Genomic DNA, 20,424 nt, shown 5'->3' with positions numbered 1-20,424 from the left:
TACTCATAAATGCGATTTACAAATCACTTATACATTTTAAGAATGTAATACAGTTGTAAGCAGTTTACAAATAAATATAGTCAAATATTATTAATGTGTCAAAGTGATTGAAAAGGTATTTTTCTTCATTACAAACCATTATAATTAATTCAATTTTACTACCCTTTCAGTCATTGATTTTACTATTTTAATGTATTTATCTGTGTGAAGCTATGCTTGAATAAGACAAAATGTTGTTAGTCTAAATGTTTCTCCAATACATTTTTTTCATAACAGATGTTGAATATGTCAGATGATATTGTGATCAATTACCTGCACTGTAGCAAAATGAATCCATAATGAAACAAGACAAATAGTGGTCATTATGTGTTTAAATTTTTATCAACTAATGCAGCGGCAAGTTAAGAAAACCACAATTACATTTCATTGTCTGGTAAAATATTACTTTTGCAATAACAAATCAAATGTAGGATTTCAGAACAAGTGTTAGAATCAAATAGCACATCTTATATATAAATATGTAGTTCTCTGGACATGCTCATTTCCAAGGTGCAAAACTGTTTTGTAATTATAACTGTTGTAAATTGCGTATACATATACAGTGACCCTTTATTTCTATATATTTGTTTACACAAAGCATAAAGGACAAATAATGAGACAAACATTTCATACACACAGAAAGAAACTCAGCTGTAACAATGCAAAGTGGAATATGTTTGTGTCAAATGGATTATTGTTATCAATGGAAATAAATAACTTTAGAGGAACTTTGAAAAATAAAGTGAGACATGATTAGTAGTCAAAAGATGACCATGGCACAGTTACTGTACTTATTCCACCTTTGACCTTTCCTTTACATTCCAGTATTACAAGATGATGATTATTACAGAATGATCATTTTCAATGGGATCACCTTACTTGTGAATTGCATTCATGTTGTTAAAAAGTTGCGATTCAATGCTTAAACACTCATAGGGGTACATAGGCTAGGAACTGTTTTTATCTCTGCTGTGGGACTACAGACATTATTATATTCCTCTTTCATGGCTGGCAATGTAACCAGCATTGAATCATTCATATATAAATATTATGATAATGATACTTATTGCTCCACTAATAAACATGGATAGAGCATTGAGAAAGAGGGCTTCCGTGAGGTAGACAGTTTATAATCTTGATCAGGACTTCTCACTGATTTTAAATTCGACATTGAACATGAAACGACATTCGCAACACATTTTACCGAATGCAACCGGCATATGCATCTTTATGCGTGAATTTTATGCATCGGGAATTGATTGAATTTTATAGTGAAAATTAGGCAATCCTACCAGAGTTTGCTGTTAAAATTTAAGCAAACTGGCCAAAAAGGAAAGTTGTTTCAGAGGTGGAGCAAGTTAATACATTTCGATAAAGGACTACAGAGAGACATTTTTTTCTTTGGAATAATGTGCACCAATGACAATAAGACCAGGACCTTTACTAAGTAAATAGCATCAAATTTTTTTTCATGTTGACTTAAAAAAAACAAAAACATGACAAATGTATGTTTTCTGTGCATGATGACGGCTTTAGTTGAAAGGGCCAGGTTACGTTACACACAGACATATAGATACACACATTTCAAACACTTTTACACGCGCAAACACGCATACAGTTGACAGACTAGCCTTTTAATATGCATTTTATTTTGTTACAAAAAAAATTAGTTGACAAAGCACCCTTGCGTATACTCAGTCACTCATTTAGATAAAACACTTTTAAAATGCGCTCCACTCTGTACAAAGACATGGCACGCAATGTTACATTTTATAACACACCTCTGTTTTGTACAATTGCATAGAAGTTTAAAAACCTTTTTCATTATAAACAATTCTAGACTTGCTGTAAGAAACTACTGAAACTACTAAGATCAAATCTACAATGTGGAACCACTATCCTTCAGAAAAATAGATTTTTATTGATTTCCCCATTGTAAACATGTCCTGTCCAGTTGTTGACAATACAAAAGCATGCAGTGAGGAGCAGACACATTCAGTCTAAATCCTGCTCCTCCGTTATCACATTAACCAATGACTCCATGGCATGTCCAATGTTATCAACCATGTGAAAAAGACTTCCCACATTTGGACCTAAAGGAAAAGGGACAAAACTATTTTAGATACTTGGAAGGTCTGATGGAAAGTATTTGAAAACACATCCCAATACATTCGGCTGTTCTGGGGTGCGTTTCCCAAAAGCGTCGTTAGCCAACTAATCGCAAGTTCCATCGTTACCAACAAAGTTCAATGATTTGGTGTTTCCCGACACCGTAGTTCCAACAAACATTCACAAAACACATTGCAAAGTTGTGTGGTTCATTGGAACTGTAAAGTGTTACTGAAATTCTGACTTTTTAAAATTGGATTAATTTCCTTGACTTTTCCAGGCCTGGAAATAACAATTTTAAATTGATATCTTTTTTTTTCCTCCCCTTTTTCTCCCCAATTTGGAATGCCCAATTCCCAATGTGCTCTAGGTCCTCGTGGTGGTATAGTGACTCACCTCAATCTGGGTGGCAGAGGACGAATCTCAGTTGCCTCTGAGACAGTCAATCTGTGCATCTTATCACGTGGCTTGTTGAGCGTGTTACCGCGGAGACATAGCGCTTGTGGAGGCTTCACGCTATTCTCCGGGGCATCCATGCACAACACACCACGCACCCCACCAAGAGCGAGAACCACTTTATTGTGACCAAGAGGAGGTTATCCCATGTGACTCTACACTCCCTAGCAACCGGGCCAATTGGGTTGCTTAGGAGACCTGGCTGGAGTCACTCAGCATGCCCTGGACTCATATTCAAAATATGAAAATGGACCTCTAAGTGTTTAAACTCACCTTAGTTCATGAAAATAGATTACCTAAATTTTTTTCACATGTTATGCACATACAGTGCATCCGGAAAGTATTCACAGCGCTTCACTTTTTCCACATTTTGTTATGTTACAGCCTTATTCCAAAATGGATTAAATTAATTATTTTCCTCAAAATTCTACAAACAATACCCCATAATGACAATGTGAAAGAAGTTTGTTTGAAATCTTTGCAAATTTATTAAAAATGAAAAAAATAAATAAATAAATAAATAAATAATAATAATAAAAAAATCACATGTACATAAGTATTCACAGCCTTTGCCATGACACTCAAAATTGAGCTCGGGTGCATCCTGTTTCCACTGATCAACCTTGAGATGTTTCTACAACTTGATTGGAGTCCACCTGTGGTAAATTCAGTTGATTGGACATGATTTGGAAAGGCACACACCTGTCTATATAAGTCAGAGCACAAACCAAGCCATGAAGTCCAAGGAATTGTCTGTAGACCTCTGAGACAGGATTCTATCGAGGCACAGATCTGGGGAAGGGTATAGAACATTTTTTGCAGCATTGAAGGTCCCAATGAGCACAGTGGCCTCCATCATCCGTAAATGGAAGAAGTTTGGAACCACCAGGACTCTTCCTAGAGCTGGCCGCCTGGCCAAACTGAGCAATTGGGAGAGAAGGGCCTTAGTCAGGGAGGTGACCAAGAACCCGATGGTCACTCTGACAGAGCTCCAGCATTTCTCTGTGGAGAGAGGAGAACCTTCCAGAAGAACAACCATCTCTGCAGCACTCCACCAATCAGGCCTGTATGGTAGTGTGGCCAGACGGAAGCCACTCCTCAGTAAAAGGCACATGACAGCCCGCCTGGAGTTTACCAAAAGGCACCTGAAGGACTCTCAGACCATGAGAAACAAAGATTGAACTCTTTGGCCTGAATGGCAAGTGTCATGTCTGGAGGAAACCAGGCACCGCTCATCACCTGGCCATTACCATCCCTACAGTGAAGCATGGTGGTGGCAGCATCATGCTGTGGGGATGTTTTTCAGTGGCAGGAACTGGGAGACTAGTCAGGATCGAGGGAAAGATGAATGTAGCAATGTACAGAGACATCCTTGATGAAAACCTGCTCCAGAGCGCTCTGGACCTCAGACTGGGGTGAAGGTTCATCTTCCAACAGGACAATGACCCTAAGCACACAGCCAAGATAACAAAGGAGTGGCTCCGGGACAACTCTGTGAATGTCCTTGAGTGGCCCAGCCAGAGCCCAGACTTGAACCTCATTGAACATCTCTGGAGAGATCTGAAAATGGCTGTGCACCGACGCTCTCCATCCAACCTGATGGAGCTTGAGAGGTCCTGCAAAGAAGAATGGGAGAAACTGCCCAAAAATAGGTGTGCCAAGCTTGTAGCATCATACTCAAAAAGACTTGAGGCTGTAATTGGTGCCAAAGGTGCTTCAACAAAGTATTGAGCAAAGGCTGTGAATACTTATGTACATGTGATTTTTTTCGTTTTTTTTTTTTAATAAATTTACAAAGATTTCAAGCAAACTTCTTTCACGTTGTCATCATGGGGTATTGTTTGTAGAATTTTGAGGAAAATAATGAATTTAATCCATTTTGGAATAAGGCTGTAACATAAAAAAATGTGGAAAAAGTGAAGCGCTGTGAATACTTTCCGGATGCACTGTAACTGTTTATGTTTTGTGGTCAAGACTAGAGAAAAGCCGATAATTTCAATATCCCATGTAAACACGGTTTTCTTGCATTGCTGATCTATATACTTGCATGTAAACACTTAAAGCACTTAAAAGGTTTTTATAATGAGCTGATTTTCAATAGTTATCAGTGGTTAGTTGTACAGTTGAAGTCAGAAGTTTACATATATTAAGTCATTAAAACCAGAGTTTGGTGCGAAAAGTTCAAATTAATCCCAGAACAACAGCAAAGGACCTTGTGAATATGCTGGAGGAAACAGGTAGACAAATATCTTTATCCACAGTAAAACGGTCCTATATCGACATAACCTGAAAGGCTGCTTCAGCAAGGAAGAAGCCACTGCTCCAAAACTGCCATAAAAAAGCCAGACTACAGTTTGCAAGTGCACATGGGGACACAGATCTTAATGTCCTCTGGTCTGATGAACCAAATATTGAACTGTTTGGCCATAATGACCATCGTTATGTTTAGAGGAAAATGGGTGAGGCTTGCGAGCTGAAGAACACCATCCCAACCGTGAAGCATGGGGGTGGCAGCATCATGTTGTGGGGGTGATTTGCTGCAGGAGGAACTGATGCACTTCACAAAATAGATGGCATCATGAGGAAGGAAAATTATGTGGACATATTGAAGCAACATCAAAGACATCAGCCAGGAAGTTAAAGCTCAGTCGCAAATGGGTCTTCCAAATGGACAATGACCCCAAGCATACCTCCAAAGTTGTGGCAAAATGGCATAAGGACAACAAAGTCAAGGTATTGAGGTAGCCATCACAAAGCCCTGACCTCAATCCGATAGAAAATTTATGGGCAGAACTGAAAAAGCATGTGCAAGCAAGGAGGCCTACAAACCTGACTCAGTAACACAAGTTCTGTCTGGAGGAATGGGTAAAAATTCCAGCAAATTATTGTGAGAAGCTTGAGGAAGGCTACCCAAAACATTTGACACAAGTTAAACAATTTAAAGGCAATGCTACCAAATACTAATAAAGTGCATGTAAACTTCTGACCCACTGGGAATGTGATGAAAGAAATAAAATCTGAATTAAATCATTCTCTCTACTATTATTCTGACATTTCTTAAAATAAAGTAGTGATCCTAACAGATCTAATACAGGGAATGTTTTCTACGATTAAATGCCAGGAATTGTGAAAACTGAATTGAAACTGAATGTGAGTTTAAATGTATTTGGCTAAGGTGTATGTAAACTTCTGACTTCAACTGTGTGTGTAAACACACTTACTAAAAAAAAAAAGTGTGCACATAATATTGCAAGCAATAAAAAAACATACAGCAATACCTAAATATTGTAATTATTTGAGATGACCAAATCTGTGAAACTACGCAGATAAAGCAACAGAAAATAAATCTGAGAATAGCAGATAAAAGGACAGAAAAGAGTAAAGAGTTAGTAACAATACTAACCTCTCATGGGTTTAGCCATCCACCTCCTTAGACACAGAGGAAAACAGGAAAAAAGACAAACCAGTGAAGTTGGAGAGGGAGACAGCAAGTTAAACTGAATCTAAAGTGTTTGTATTATAAACAAGCATAATAAACTCAATATAACATGTTGCATATGTTCTTAAAGTTACTAAACAACTGATTAAGTATTTAGTGTTAACCGTTCACTTAGAACCTGACTTTAAACATACTGTACCAAGGATTTCTATTGATTGGTCCTGGTAAAAAATAAGTATTTAATTAAAGTAAATATGTTTCTTGTTGTTATGTCTTTGCAATTCTATGCTTGCTTGCAATACATCCTGTTAAGAGTCAAGGTTAAACAGAGAGACACTCTGCAGAGAAGTTCAATGAAGAAGAAATATACATCAAATAACTAGCAGTAGATTCATGTTTTCTCTTAACAATGTATTTTCATATTTTTAAATATGAAATTACATTCCACAATCCTCATCATTAGGAAACAGAGAAACATAAGTCACAAAGGGTTGCTTTAGTGACTTAATCATGCAAAGAGTAGTAGTATACGGAGGGATCAGAGAAACTTGAATTGGTTTACTTAATGCTTCATTACTGACACCTACAACTACTACAATTTATGTAATCGAAGTTTTAAAGTTTCAGATATACAGTAGGCAAATCATACAATTCATTCATTCATATAATTACAAACTGCTTTTGTCAAGTTTCACAAATGCAATAACTCCCACTATTCACTTTCATTTTATGGGGTTTGGAACAGCATCAGGGTGAGTAAATAATGACAGAATTTTCATTTTTGGGTGAACTATAAGTTTTCAGTTTTACCCTTGTTACATCTCAAATTAATGTTCATGTATCCCTCCTTTAAGCCAATGAAAGTGTAGTCCACAGATGTATTTTCACCTTGGCTGTGAGGAAAGGAATAACTGAGCTGCTCGATCACATCCTCTAGTCCAGTGCTTGCATCCTGTGAGGGACTGGACAGTTCATCATCACCTGAAACACACAGCAATCCCTCAATTACGGCTAAGAAACAGGAAAAAAGTCTCTGTTCTGGTCAAACAGAGACAGCATTTGCTGTCTGTATTACTGCCTGAGTATTACCAGCCCATTTGGCACCAACAATCATGCCACGGTCCAAATCACTGAGATCACATTTGTTCCCCATTCTGATGGTTGATGTGAACATTAACTGAAGCTCCTGACCCGTATCTGAATGATTTTATGCACTGCACTGCTGCCACACGATTGGCTGATTAGATAATGGCAAGGATGATTGTTGGTGCCAGATGGGCTGGTTTGAGGATTTCTGTAACTGCTGATCTCCTGGGAATTTCATGCACAACAGTCTCTAGAATTTACTCAGAATGGTGCTAAAACAAACAAACAAACATAAAAAAAAAAAAAAAAACATCCAGTGAGCTGCAGTTCTGTGGATGGAAATGCCTTGTTGATGTGAGTGGTCAACAGAGAATGGCCAGACTGGTTCGAACTGACAAAATCTACGCTAACTCAGATAACCGCTCTGTACAATTGTGGTGAGAAGGATAGAATCTCAGAATGCTATTCTCAGATGCAGGTTGGTGCTGTTTTGGCGGCACGAGGGGGCCCTGTGATCGATATTCCGATATTATGTGCCTATTTTACACAATTGCATTTTTTTTTATTTTATTTTTTTTTGCCCTCAACCAAAATATAATTTGAATATTTTATTGAGCTCTCTGAAAATTGCTAATTTAGTATCCACATTGGGACATCCAAAACAACATAAGGTACTTCAGATGTTGAAAACAATTATACAAATAATAATATAAAAAATAAAGTCACACACAAGTGATCATCACAGCTAATTTTTCAGTTTAATCCAAATCAAAGTACTTACATACCGCTATACAAGTTTACTTTGCAATGGTTTATGTTGTACTCCTGCATTCCAAACCTAGAAATGTGAAAAGGGTCCATTGTACAGAAAAGAGATTTAACTAACAAGTTACAATCTGTTCATTCAAAACCATATGTTGACAACAACAGAAAGCAAAGAAAACATGAAGCACTTAAAAGATTCATCTGGATAATAATTCTGCATAATACAGCACCTTCAGTCTGTAATTAAAGCAATATTCCGGTTCAATACAAGTTAAACTCAATCGACAGCATCAGTGGCATAGTGTTGATTACCTTTTCTTTAAAAAAGCAAAAATCGAGATTACAGTAAGGCACTTAAAATGATAGAAAATGGGACCAATTTTTAGAGGATTTAAAAAGGCAGAAATATGAAGCATGAAATTTTATAAAAGCACTTACATTAACAATTCAAAATATCATACATTTAAAAAAAAAACTCAAATTTTAAAGAGTAAAACATGGCATAGACACCATAGACAATCTGAATCATCAACTTCAAAGAGTAATTTTACAATGTCAAAAGAAGATTAGAGTTTGTTCTTCAGACACTGCAGGACACCCCATCTTGTTTTCTCAGTTTTTAAGTGAAGGAAAACAAAAAAAAGATGCTGTCTCTCTTGCATTTTCTTTTTTAAATTGACTCTTTTTTTATCTGTTATGAAAAACCTCTGCTGAAACCAGCCTGTGCTTCAAGCCAAATCTTAAAATTCAAGTTTCACAAGTACAGTTATTAAACACAATAATTGCAATGTGTTTCCATTAGCCAGTAAAATGTAAAATAAATGAACTCATATATTTAAAACAGCGTTTAGTTTCAGATAAAGGGGACTGAATTAATTTTGTTTACCTTTCAAAATACATAATTTAAGAAACACAAAAATTATGATAGGTAATGTTTTCTATCAATTCACTATTTTTTTCTATTTTTTTTTCAAAGCAGCTCACTTTTAATTAATTTACATTTATACAGATGCTATGGGAAGTGTAATGGAAATGTATTTTAAATTGATGCTGAAATCAATGTATAAATGATTAATAATATATTACTTCAGCAGTTCTTTGGTGATGGAAATACAGTTTAACCAAATTTGAGTCTGTCATGATTTTTTCTCCCCAATTTGGCATGCCCAATTTCCAGTGCGCTCTAAGTCCTCGTGGTGGCGTAGTGTCTCGCCTCAATCCGGGTGGCGGAGGATGAATCTCAGTTGCCTCCCCGTCTGAGACAATCAATCCGCGCATCTTATCACGTGGCTTGTTGAGCACATTACCGCGGAGACCTAGTGTGTATGGAGGTTCATGCTATTCTCCGCAGCATCCACGCACAACTCACCATGCGCCCCACCGAGAGCCAGAACCACATTATAGCGACCATGAGGAGGTTAACCCAACGTGACTCTACCCACCCTAGCAACTAGGCCAATTGGTTGCTTACGAAGCCTGGAGTCACTCAGCACGCCCTGGATTTGAACTTGCGACTCCAGGTGTGGTAGTCAGCGTCTTTACTTACTGAGCTACCCAGGCCCCAGAGTCTGTCATGATTAAATAATTAAGCTGTTAGTATTTATTTGACTGATTAGTTGAAGACTAAGTTAAATCTGGTTTAATGGATAATCAGTGCTAGAGGGTTAGGTTTAAACTGGTTAAACTGAAGTTGTTAGGGACATTTAGGCCTACCCATTGTCTCTGTGGTTTGGCTTGCGGCCACACGCAGTGAGGCCAGGCTGGTGTCAGATCTCGGGGAGGCAGTAGAGGGTGAGGACAGGGTAGTGCCATTCACCTTGGACTCAGTCTGTGGCTAGGACATAGGTAGAAAGGAACCATATAGATTAGGCAGGGGACTGGATGCACAAATCAGTACTGGGTACTGAGTTTGAAAAAAAAAAAAGAAAAAAAGAAAATCATTTATATTTTTCTATTTATTATAATATATTATTTCTTTTATATTTATATATCTTTATTAAACCCTCACATAAAGTTGAATCTCTCTTAGTAATCATTTAAGGAAAGGAAGGACTTTCTCATAAGATTAATAACTGCAATATTAGGGACTCTCAAAGTTGTTGGGATTTTATATCATTTAGTTTTTTGAAACTCAAGACAGTCAAGACAAAACACACAAAAAGGATAACCCTGCAAAAGTACAAAAATAAAAAACATAAAATGCTGCCTTTATAAATCCTGACACGTCAAGCATGATGCACAAGATGAGACCGCTGACTAAGTGTTCAAAAAATGTTTCAGAAAAACTTTCATATATGCCACAAAACCATTGAGGGAACAGTAATTCATTGGAAGAGGGATCCACATGCCACAACGCATGTACTTCCTGTGCCCTGTACACCAAAATTCATAAAACCCTAATTAATGGGTAAACTAAAACAGAACACAAAGTTATACATATAATTTCAGGAAACTGCACACTGATTTACCAACATGTTTGTCCATTTGTTTCTTTAACACAATTTTACAATTATATTATAAACTTCCTGCATGTACCTTTTGTAAATGTCAGATAGCTGTTATGATATTGAAAAGTATTCTTCTCAAAATTAGATATAAATAATTATTGATTGTTAAAATTATTAATAATGCTTGTTAATATTAATTATATAAGAAGAGATTATACAGTGGTGTACACATTTTTTTACATGTGTACCTTTAAGTTAATGCTACCAGTTTCTTTGAAAATAATTCACTTTAATGATGAAATAGTTTGTCACAGCAAAACTATTTAAAGTTACTTTAACCTAATTAGACATGTGTTTTAATTAGGGTGTTAAACCCACTCTTAAATCCACTATTAACAATTCATAACACAAGACCACACTGTACTCTTTTAAAATACCATCATACTGTAAATGCAGAAAGACCTTGCCCATGTTTCAGCATGTTGAAATGATGGTTCACATGATTTAAATTGTTCTCCAGAGATTTTTGACAAGAGAAACACATGCATGCGAGTTAAACATAGATACATGTTTGTTAGAATAATATTCTCACTAATAACAGAGATAAAAATAGATTTTTTTTTTTAGTTCAAACAAAAAATGTATTCTGGTGCACTTGTGGCAGGCAAAGTCTTGATAAATATTTATTTTTACGGTAAATAAAAATATAAACCTATTCATAGTTACGTCTGGAGTAAGATGGTAACAAGCAAAATAAAACCAATATCAGAGATGTAAAAGTAATAAGGCAATTGCTTTGAAGAATGTCAAAGGGAGAGCTAATTTATCTGCATTTCATCTAGTTCTTTTGACTTGGCGATGGCGGTCATTGTCTAGTGAGAATTTAGTTCAAAGGGTCCACAGAGAACATGTAAAGCCATTCCTTTTAAGAACAGATCTGATGTACATTCCATTTGGCAGAGACCCCCAGCCAACTAATGCTTTTTTAAAAGATGTATGCATCGAGACATTACGTTTAATTGGTCAAGACATGATGCAGACAGATTTTTTTAGATATTTAATTTCATCTCTTTTCAAGCAGAAGGAGACTGCTTGAAAAGTTGACATCAAACAAACTCTAAGAAATGAATTACAGAAAGAAATTGGTTGCTGTGGAAGAACGCCAAGTCCCTCTACATGTTTTTTTTCTTCTTTCTATTTTTACCCTTGGTTCGATTGCTTGGTCAGAAACCAAGTTCGGTTCAGCCTTCCCCTTGCCCCCGCAGGTCTCTTCACATTTTACTAATTTGCCACTGTAGCTAGGTAACAACTCAAGAAGAGAGAAGATCGTCTGTGTATGTTGCTTTCATTTGTTTTTCATTGGAAATTGAAAACAATATAAATTATGCTTTGAACTTTTGAGGAAAAAAACAAAACAAAACAGACAAAAAGTTTCTTTTACTTATTCTGTTTAAAAAAACAGAATTAGAAATTTAAATTAAGCAGATTTCTCATTATATATATATATATATATATATATATATATATATATATATATACACACACACACACATGTACTCTATATATTTTTTAACAGAACAAATGAAAACAAGCAGATTTTCTTATTCATTTTAAAATAATAAAAAACAAAAACAAACAAATATTTTTTTTTTAGCGAATGAACAACGTGCATGGACCAAAGATGGGCCAGAGTTATCGAAGTATTTGTCACTTTTTTGGATTTTTTTTTTTTTTTATTACTGCCACTTGCATTTGTCTGCCAAGGACGCATTGCAAGAGATGCAAAGAATGTGAGCCACTCTCCAAAAGCTTGGAGACAAGTGACTATGATTTAAAAATATATATATATATTACACAATAATAAGCGTGAGCGGGAGCATTCAAAGATGAAAATTATAGGCTACGTCATCACTAGTGATTCACCTTCGTGAGTTAGGATGTATTGTATTCATAGCAAACGTACCACAGATCATCTTTTCAATTGGATTTGAGTGGTCATCTTGTGCACACCTAAGTACAGAAAACCGCTTTCACACCAACCAAATTATCCGAAGTCTGACGTCAAACGGACTCGGGTTTGCACAAAAAGCTCTAGTGTGAAAGCACCCTTTAGGGCACAGACGAAGACTGTCCACGAGTCGAGAAACTCTGGGCCAAACTTGGACAGTCTGTGTAGACTGTGCTGATGATGAAATTTGCATCACGCTTACTGTGGGTGTTCCAATCAGCAACGTGGGCAACCAAAATATACCTTGGCCTTTAAATGCCAAGAAGATCAGGCATTCCTCCTCAACAACTCATTTCTCCGCCCAATTAATGCCACAATCTAAAATAAGGACAAAATCGTGTGTAACAGCAAAATAAAAGAGTCAATAATGTATTGTATAATGTACTTTGTTTGAAATTTCGATTGGGCTGTTCACATCTAAATTAACCAACAGTACAAAATATTCACAAACAAAATCAGCATCCGAAAAAAATTAAATAAATAAAAAATAAAGCTCAACCAAGCTTTAAAGAAAAAATTTAAATAACATAGATCATCGAAGCATGATATTTTAGACTCGATGTGAAGGTTTTTTTTAATTACAATTTTGTCAACTGTACATATACTGAATTGAAATAATTCTGATTCAGTAGCTATTGTACAGAAAGGAAGAGAAATATTTGCAAATGTCTGCATTAAAATGCTCCGGAAATTATAGTAATTTTTGGTTAAGACAACTATGAAAATAGTTGATTCCATTTACTGCAGCCTCAAACTCAAACTAAAAATAAATAAATAAATAAATAAATAAATAAGCAATTGTCAATCCACAGGTTTACAGAAAAGATCATTCATCTTAAAAAGATTTAACATTTCTGGAAGATCTGTATCTGGATATGCAGTATATAAATATTTTCCAGTATTATCTCAGTTGAAGTCAGAAGTTTAGATACATTTAGGTTTATTTTTTTTTAACCACTCCACAGATTTCATATTAACAAACTCTAGTTTTGAACATGTCGTTTAGGACATCTTACTTTGTGCATGACACAAATAATTTTTCCAACAATTGTTTACAGACAGATTGTTTCACTTTTAAATGACTATATCACAGTTCCACTGGGTCACAAGTTTACATTCACTAAGTTAACTGTGCATTTAAGCAGTTGGAAAATTCCAGAAAATGTTGTCAAGCATTTAGGCAATTAGCCAATTAGCTTCTGCTGTGCCTCTTTGCTTGACATTATGGGAAAATCAAAAGAAATCAGCCAAGACCTTAGAAAAAAAATTGTGGACTCCATAAGTCTGGTTCATCCTTGGGAGCAATTTCCAAATGCCTGAAGGTGCCACGTTCATCTGTACAAACAATAGTACGCAAGTATAAACACTATGGGACCACGCCATCATACCGCTCAGGAAGGAGACGCATTCTGTCTCTTAGAGATGAACGTAGTTTGGTTCGAAAAGTGCAAATCACTTCCAGAACAACTGCAAAGGACCCTGTGAAGATGCTGGAGGAAACAGGAAGACAAGTATCTATATCCACAGTAAAACGAGTCCTATATCGATATAACCTGAAAGGCTGCTCAGCAAGAAAGAAGCCACTGCTCCAAAACTGCCATAAAAAACCAGACTACAGTTTGCAAGTGCACATGGGGACAAAGATCATACTTTTTGGAGAAATGTCCTCTGATCTGATGAAACAAAAATTGAACTGTTTGGCCATAATGATCATCATTATGTTTGGAGGAAGAAGGGTGAGGTTTGCAAGCTGAAAACACCATCCCAACCGTGAAGCATGGGGGTGGCAGCATCATGTTGTGGGGGTGCTTTGCTGCAGGAGGGACTGGTGCACTTCACAAAATAGATGGCCTCATGTGGAAGGAAACTGATGTGGATATATTGAAGCAACATCTCAAGACATCAGTCAGGAAGTTAAAGCTCGGTCACTAATGGGTCCTCCAAATGGACAATGACCCCAAAATTGTGGCAAAATGGCTTAAGGACAACAAAGTCAAGGTATTGGAGTGGTCATCATAAAGCCCTGACCTCAATCCGATAGAAAATTTGTGGGCAGAACTGAAAAAGCGCGTGCGAACAAGGAGGCCTACAAACCTGACTCAGTTACACCAGTTCTGTCTGGAGGAATGGGCCGAAATTCCAGCAACTTATTGTGAGAAGCTTGTGGAAGGCTACCCAAGTTTGACCCAAGTTAAACAATTTAAAGGCAATGCTACCAAATACTAACAAAGTGTATGTAAACATCTGACCCATTGGGAATGTGATGAAAGAAATAAAATCTGAAATAAATCATTCTATATACTATTATTCTGACATTTTGCATTCTTAAAATCAAGTAGTGATCCTAACTGACCTAAGGCATGGAATGTTTTTTATGATTAAATGTCAGGAATGGTGAAAAACTGAGTTTAAATGTATTTGGCTAAGGTGTATGTAAACTTCTGACTTAAACTGTATATATTGTCCTAAATGAACAGTGGGGAATATCAATAATTCTTTCTTTATAATAATGTTGACATGCTGTTATGCATCCCCTAAAATCAGACTTGATAATTGGGTGCTCAGATATTTCAGATAAGGCATGTGAGGGTCTGTATTCTGTAATCAAGGTCTCAAGCCTTTAAAATGTTTGTAAAAACTAGTTATTATATTTAATATGCATCACCTTACAAAAAGTAATTTTTAAAGGTTTATGTGATTTTGTATTCAAATGTTTATAATGTAGATTTTACTTTAAATAAACTTAGTTCAATAAACACGCAATAATGAATGTTTTGTAAAAACAAACACATCTCTGATGTGATGAACAGAATGACTTTTCCAACATACTGTAGTTACTGTTATAACTACAAATGTGACAAATCTTAAAAGCTGACTGTCAAATATTGACATTAAAATATACTAATGCTCTGTGCATTTCTCTTCAAATTAATGTAAAGTTTCAGTTGACATTCAAAAAAGGCAGCATGTGAACAGTTTTATGTGTGTTTGTGATTTCAAAGAAGCCGAATAAATGATCAGACACTAATGCCAAAATACTCATCTTAACACATGTACTCTCCATTAACAGAGGAACATTTAGACTAAGAGTTTACATGATTGTATGACTTTGTTTCTTTACCAACACTTTATGAAGTGGCACTAAGCATTAATAAAAGAAAATCCTTAAGGATTTGTGCTACTCACCTGCTCCAATAACTGTCTAAGGCGTTTGAGCTGCGATTCGAGCTGTTTGTTGTGATCTTCCAGGATCTGCATTCTCGCTTCCAAGCGACCCTTGTGTTGCCGCAGTAGTTTGGCTTCGGCGATCAGCTCGGCGTCGCGTGGACTCTGGGGCGAGACAGGCAGCATCTGTGGGGGAGATGGCAGCGGCGACAGGCCCTTGTGGTCGTGTGTCTTTTTCAAATGGTCGTACTCTGCTTGCAGATTTCTGAAAACAATGACAACAACTTCAGAATGAAGGCTGGAAAATAGCTACTCTGGAAATTGGGGTGGGAATTTTTAAGAACCTCACAATTCGATTTGAGTTCAAATAGGGAAGTCACAATCTGATTCTAAAAACAAGTCACAATTCTTGATGCATCTCAATTTTTCAGCAAAATTGTAGGAACTAGGGGTGTGCAGTGAAGTCATTATCTGTATTTGTATCTGTATCTGTTCATATGACAAAATTATCTGTCTCTGTATTCGATGTGGGCGGGGCTTAAACCGGAAGTGCATCAAAACTAAATTAAATGCCTATTTTTAAATGTTAGTTATAGTTTCTTTTAATAAAATACGCCATGTATATGCCTTTTCATAATAATACCTAATAAAAATAATAATAATAATTATTATTATTATACAACTATTATTTAAAAAATATTATTTTATTCTTTTTTTTCTTACTAGATGAAGCTGAATTTGTAGACTACATTAACTGTGGAATATGTTGTTAACTGTGATTTCTCCTGGTATTTCTGATATCAATATCTGCATGTTAGGTCTGGGCGATATGCAAAAAATATTTTAGCGATAACTGCCTTAAAGAATATTGCGATATCCGATTACATCGTCAACCCACCTGCCGAGGGTCAGTAACATTTTTTTGCTTTACTGATTTTACTTTAAAAATGTTATTCATATATTGAACCACATAAAACTTAAACAAAATACATTTCTAAATTCAAATTGCACTTAAACTAAACGAAAAAAGCATTCAAATAATGAAGTGATCAAAAAATCTTTAAAATTTAACCACCTCCCCAAATCCAAACATTTACCATCTCAAACGTCTCTGCCATCACGCAAGCATCTGTCAATGACACCAGATGGAAAATTACTAATAGCCTACAGGTTAAGAACTAAAGACAATTATAAATGTAAAGACAATGATAATCAAAATAAATAAGCCTTGTTAATTCCCTTGTGTTCACAAAATAATGCTGCCAAATGTGTTCTTATCGAATTTGTGTTTCCATTGCATTTTGGTAATACAGTTAATGCTACCAAAAGAAAAGAAAATAATACTCAATTTTAGGTTCAAGGTGAACGTGTCTTGTATTACTTAATAATTTATTCACTTTCGTCTTTGTTTCTTTAATACAAAGGTATATATTACTGAACCTGCAGAGTTGCGTTCACAATGCAACCGTGAGAAAACAAAGTGAACTAAATTCACAGCACCTCCTGAGAGGATCAGAGATAATTTGCAGCATTATCATAAACGACAGTGTTCTTGCAAACAGTTTTCAGATGAATGAAACAGAGAAAAAAAGAGTGAAAACTCTTTACACGCGCTTGTTCCACGAGACACGAGACCTGTTCCAGCTCACGCTGCACACCTCTAAACAAACAGCGAATCAGACACAAGCAGTAGCTATGTTTCCATCCAATTTGTGAATTTAAATTTATGGAAAAAATCTGAATATTGCAAAAACAATGTGCGGATGTAGCCGCGTTTCCATCCCTTGCGTTCAAAAGAACAAAATCGTCACTTCCGGGGAAATTGTAGCTACTGTGTGATTCTTTTATTAATAAAATACTCGCGGTTTAGGACACGCAGACAAAACACTTTAATAACTTGTCTCATGATTGGAAATTACATTTTTGATGCGCATCTTGTATCCGTGTTAAATTCAATAGGTGTTTATTCGGTAAATGTGTTCCCATCATAGTTTATGCGTATTTCTTCTTATCGAATAAACAAATGTATCCACCTCAAGTGAGCGTATCAGTTTTAGTGATGGATCGTTTATGAACGATTCGTTCATTTTGAATCTTTTATGTGACTCAGAAGAATGAGTTCGTTCTTTTGTTACGTGACAGCCGTATACACTATTTAATCTATATGTCGACTTCCCAGATCCATGGTTTTGCCATTTCCCGATATTGTCGATCATGTCTGTTCAGATTCGTCATCGGGATCTTTGTAAGATATCGTTGATATCCAATTACATCATCCTATTGCCCAGCCCTATTGCATGTAAAACAACATTATTCTGAAGGCAGGAGGTGTCAAGCAAAATATGAAATGTCAAGCACATATTTTGCAGAGAATAATCAATACAAATACAAACATTAAAAGAAATGAAAATAAAATCAATAAAGCCTACAAACAGGTGAAAGTCCTGAAAGTCTATACATTTTTATCTAATTTGTTACACTTGATAAGCTCCAGATGCACACAATTAACAGAGACCGCCAGTGGAGTCGAGACCACGCCCATCCAATCTGAAATCACAACGTGCAAATTTTCATTCATAAGGTTTACACTTTAGAAATATTGGCTGCACAGATTCATACATTTTGTTATTTTGTATATGTTTGATTTAAAATATCGCTTTATCCTGGTGCCTCTTGGATAATCAGTCATACGAATAATTTTTTTATATTATTCACATGAATCAGTTATTCACTTTGAAGTCATTATCCGTGCCTTTCCGAATAAGGTATTCGGCTTCGGGCACATCCCTAGTAGAAATGCGAGTCATTGGCGAGTTAAGGTGGCTCGTTGCCATATTGTGTGTAAAGATTCTGTATATCCTGTATGTTAAACTAAAATATGTCTGCTCTAATAAATATGTACAGTATATTTGTTTGCGCACCTTTTCACAGTATATGCCACGGCAGACGTGCCCCCATGCCGTTACTGCAGTGTTGCACACCGCATGGAACTTACCTGTATCTATAATGTTTTGTCCTGCATATACAGAGTTATTAGTAATTTATTTAAATTTCTGTTTAAATATTTGTATTAATCTATCCAAAATCCTTTGAGAAAGAATCATAGTGAATCTTTTTTTTACCATAGGAATTACACAGTGTATTAGTTATTACGATGGTACGCCACAAGACTGGAAACATCAACAATTATTTTAATTAATATTGTAATTTTCTTCTATTTACAATTTTAATATAGCTTTGTGTGCCCACATTCTCAAGTCAGCAGCACAAACAGCATTGGTGAATGTTACTTTAAAAGTAATATGTTACATTATTGCGTTACTCCAGATAAAAGTAACTAATCACACAACATTGTTACTCTTTACAGAAAGTGACACATTAGCTACTTCTGCATTACTTTTGCTCTTTCTCTTACAGAATGGTAGCACCATGATTGGCTATTTTCCTTGCAGGTACTTTTTTACCTGATTTGGTGATTTGTCCCCCCAAATAGACCACTGATCTAAAGCATTTACGGGATATGTAAGGGATAATCCACGGCTAGGTGTGCGTTAAACGATTTTAATGCACGACGTGGAGGCAAAGAACCTTTATCTGTGGGTTGTTAGATCTACAGTTTTGCCTGTTTTAAATCAGACACAGAGATAAAGTAGTGCGATAATATCAAAAATTTTTTGGAGACCAAACACTCTTTAAAAGCTGTGAATTTAAATACTCAATCCAGAAATAATAATAGCCACATAATTTAGCAGGGTTGGCACTCCTCAGAACATGCAATATTTAATTCCTGTTCTTTTAAATTTCCCATTAATGAAGAAAAACCAGCATTGCTGATGTGACGCTTGTAAAAGTAGCACTTACTGTACATGATGAGAAAACTATCCAAAACGCTAAAATACTGTAGACTTTGGCATCCATTAAGGCTGCACGACTGATTAAGAATGAAATCGCGATGTGGCCTTCCTCGATTTCAAAACAGCAAAATGCTGCTAGTTATAAAACAGTCTCCTTCAGAGCTTCAGCGATGTGTGCTTGCGGGGCGCCCTCTAGTGGTTATATACACACACATGTTGAGCAGACAGTGCAGCTATTTTAGATGATGTTTATCATATTACAACATAAATTGTCTTGCCTCATCTTGACGGACAGTGAAAGATGCATTTGTTGGGTCCCGGTTACCTTATTTCCTTACAAGCACTTTTGGTGAGTAATAAGGGGCTGATGAACACTGTTTCCATTGTAACGCTTCACAGTTGATTTAAAGATGCAAGTCACTGCATGACTTGATGATGTTGTTTTGTGATGTGTCGAATAATCCCAGCTGTAAGACTATATTCGCGTACGGAGGTTGTTTGAACAGAGGCAAAAATCTCATAATGTCTCCTTACGGAGCACAGCATTGTAGGCATATTAATATAGAACTGTGATTAAAACTGACTGGAGCTACCTGTGCATTAAACGGTTTTAACACACTCATTCCATCCAATCAGAATAGAGTACTCAAACAAACAATGGTATTATAATCTAGAACTGTACATATTCATATATCAGTCCTCTACATAGCGAGTAAATCAATAGCATACACAACCAAATTTTGCGCTATGTGACTAAAATATGTATTTTACTAGCCACGGGAGAATAAATATTCAGACTTTACTTGCCAAAGCTTGAGTTGTGTAGTGGTGAAGAAGAACTTGAGCACCGCGATTCTTTTACTGAACAAGAAGCCAGCGATTAGGAAGTTGGAGTCAGTCTCATCTTTTACAGCGTGCTGTTTCTCATCGGCGCGTGCCCTGAAGGAAATTGACTTTATTTGGCAGCAGTGGATCAGGATCTGTCGTGATCGTGCTGTCACCATCGCTTTAGTTCAGCTGTGAAATGGCATTGACATTGCATTTAACAGTGTCAAC

General features: G+C 36.1%; 1 protein-coding gene across 3 annotated transcripts in view; it reads right to left on the bottom strand.

Moving 5' to 3' along the window:
* Positions 1–364: 364 nt before the first annotated feature.
* The window catches only part of LOC127445224 (dystrophin-like), a 157,977-nt gene continuing 137,917 nt past the window's right edge, over positions 365–20,424 (bottom strand). For 2 of the 3 annotated variants that reach the window (XM_051705118.1, XM_051705119.1), the window contains 4 exons: positions 15,536–15,779; positions 9,608–9,728; positions 6,932–7,024; positions 365–2,132 (listed from right to left, as the gene is read on the bottom strand). In XM_051705118.1, coding sequence (XP_051561078.1) covers positions 2,035–2,132; positions 6,932–7,024; positions 9,608–9,728; positions 15,536–15,779 — 556 coding nt within the window. In that variant the 3' untranslated portion in view covers positions 365–2,034. Of the gene's footprint in view, positions 2,133–6,007; positions 6,034–6,931; positions 7,025–9,607; positions 9,729–15,535; positions 15,780–20,424 lie in introns of all 3 variants that reach the window. The other variant, XM_051705117.1, reaches the window with a different exon arrangement.

The sequence above is a fragment of the Myxocyprinus asiaticus genome, chromosome 8 (assembly GCF_019703515.2).
Source record: "Myxocyprinus asiaticus isolate MX2 ecotype Aquarium Trade chromosome 8, UBuf_Myxa_2, whole genome shotgun sequence".
NCBI classification, from domain to species: Eukaryota; Metazoa; Chordata; class Actinopteri; order Cypriniformes; family Catostomidae; genus Myxocyprinus; species Myxocyprinus asiaticus.
The sequence above is the reverse complement of the archived record's forward strand: the minus strand, read 5'-3'. Positions and strand labels throughout refer to the sequence as shown.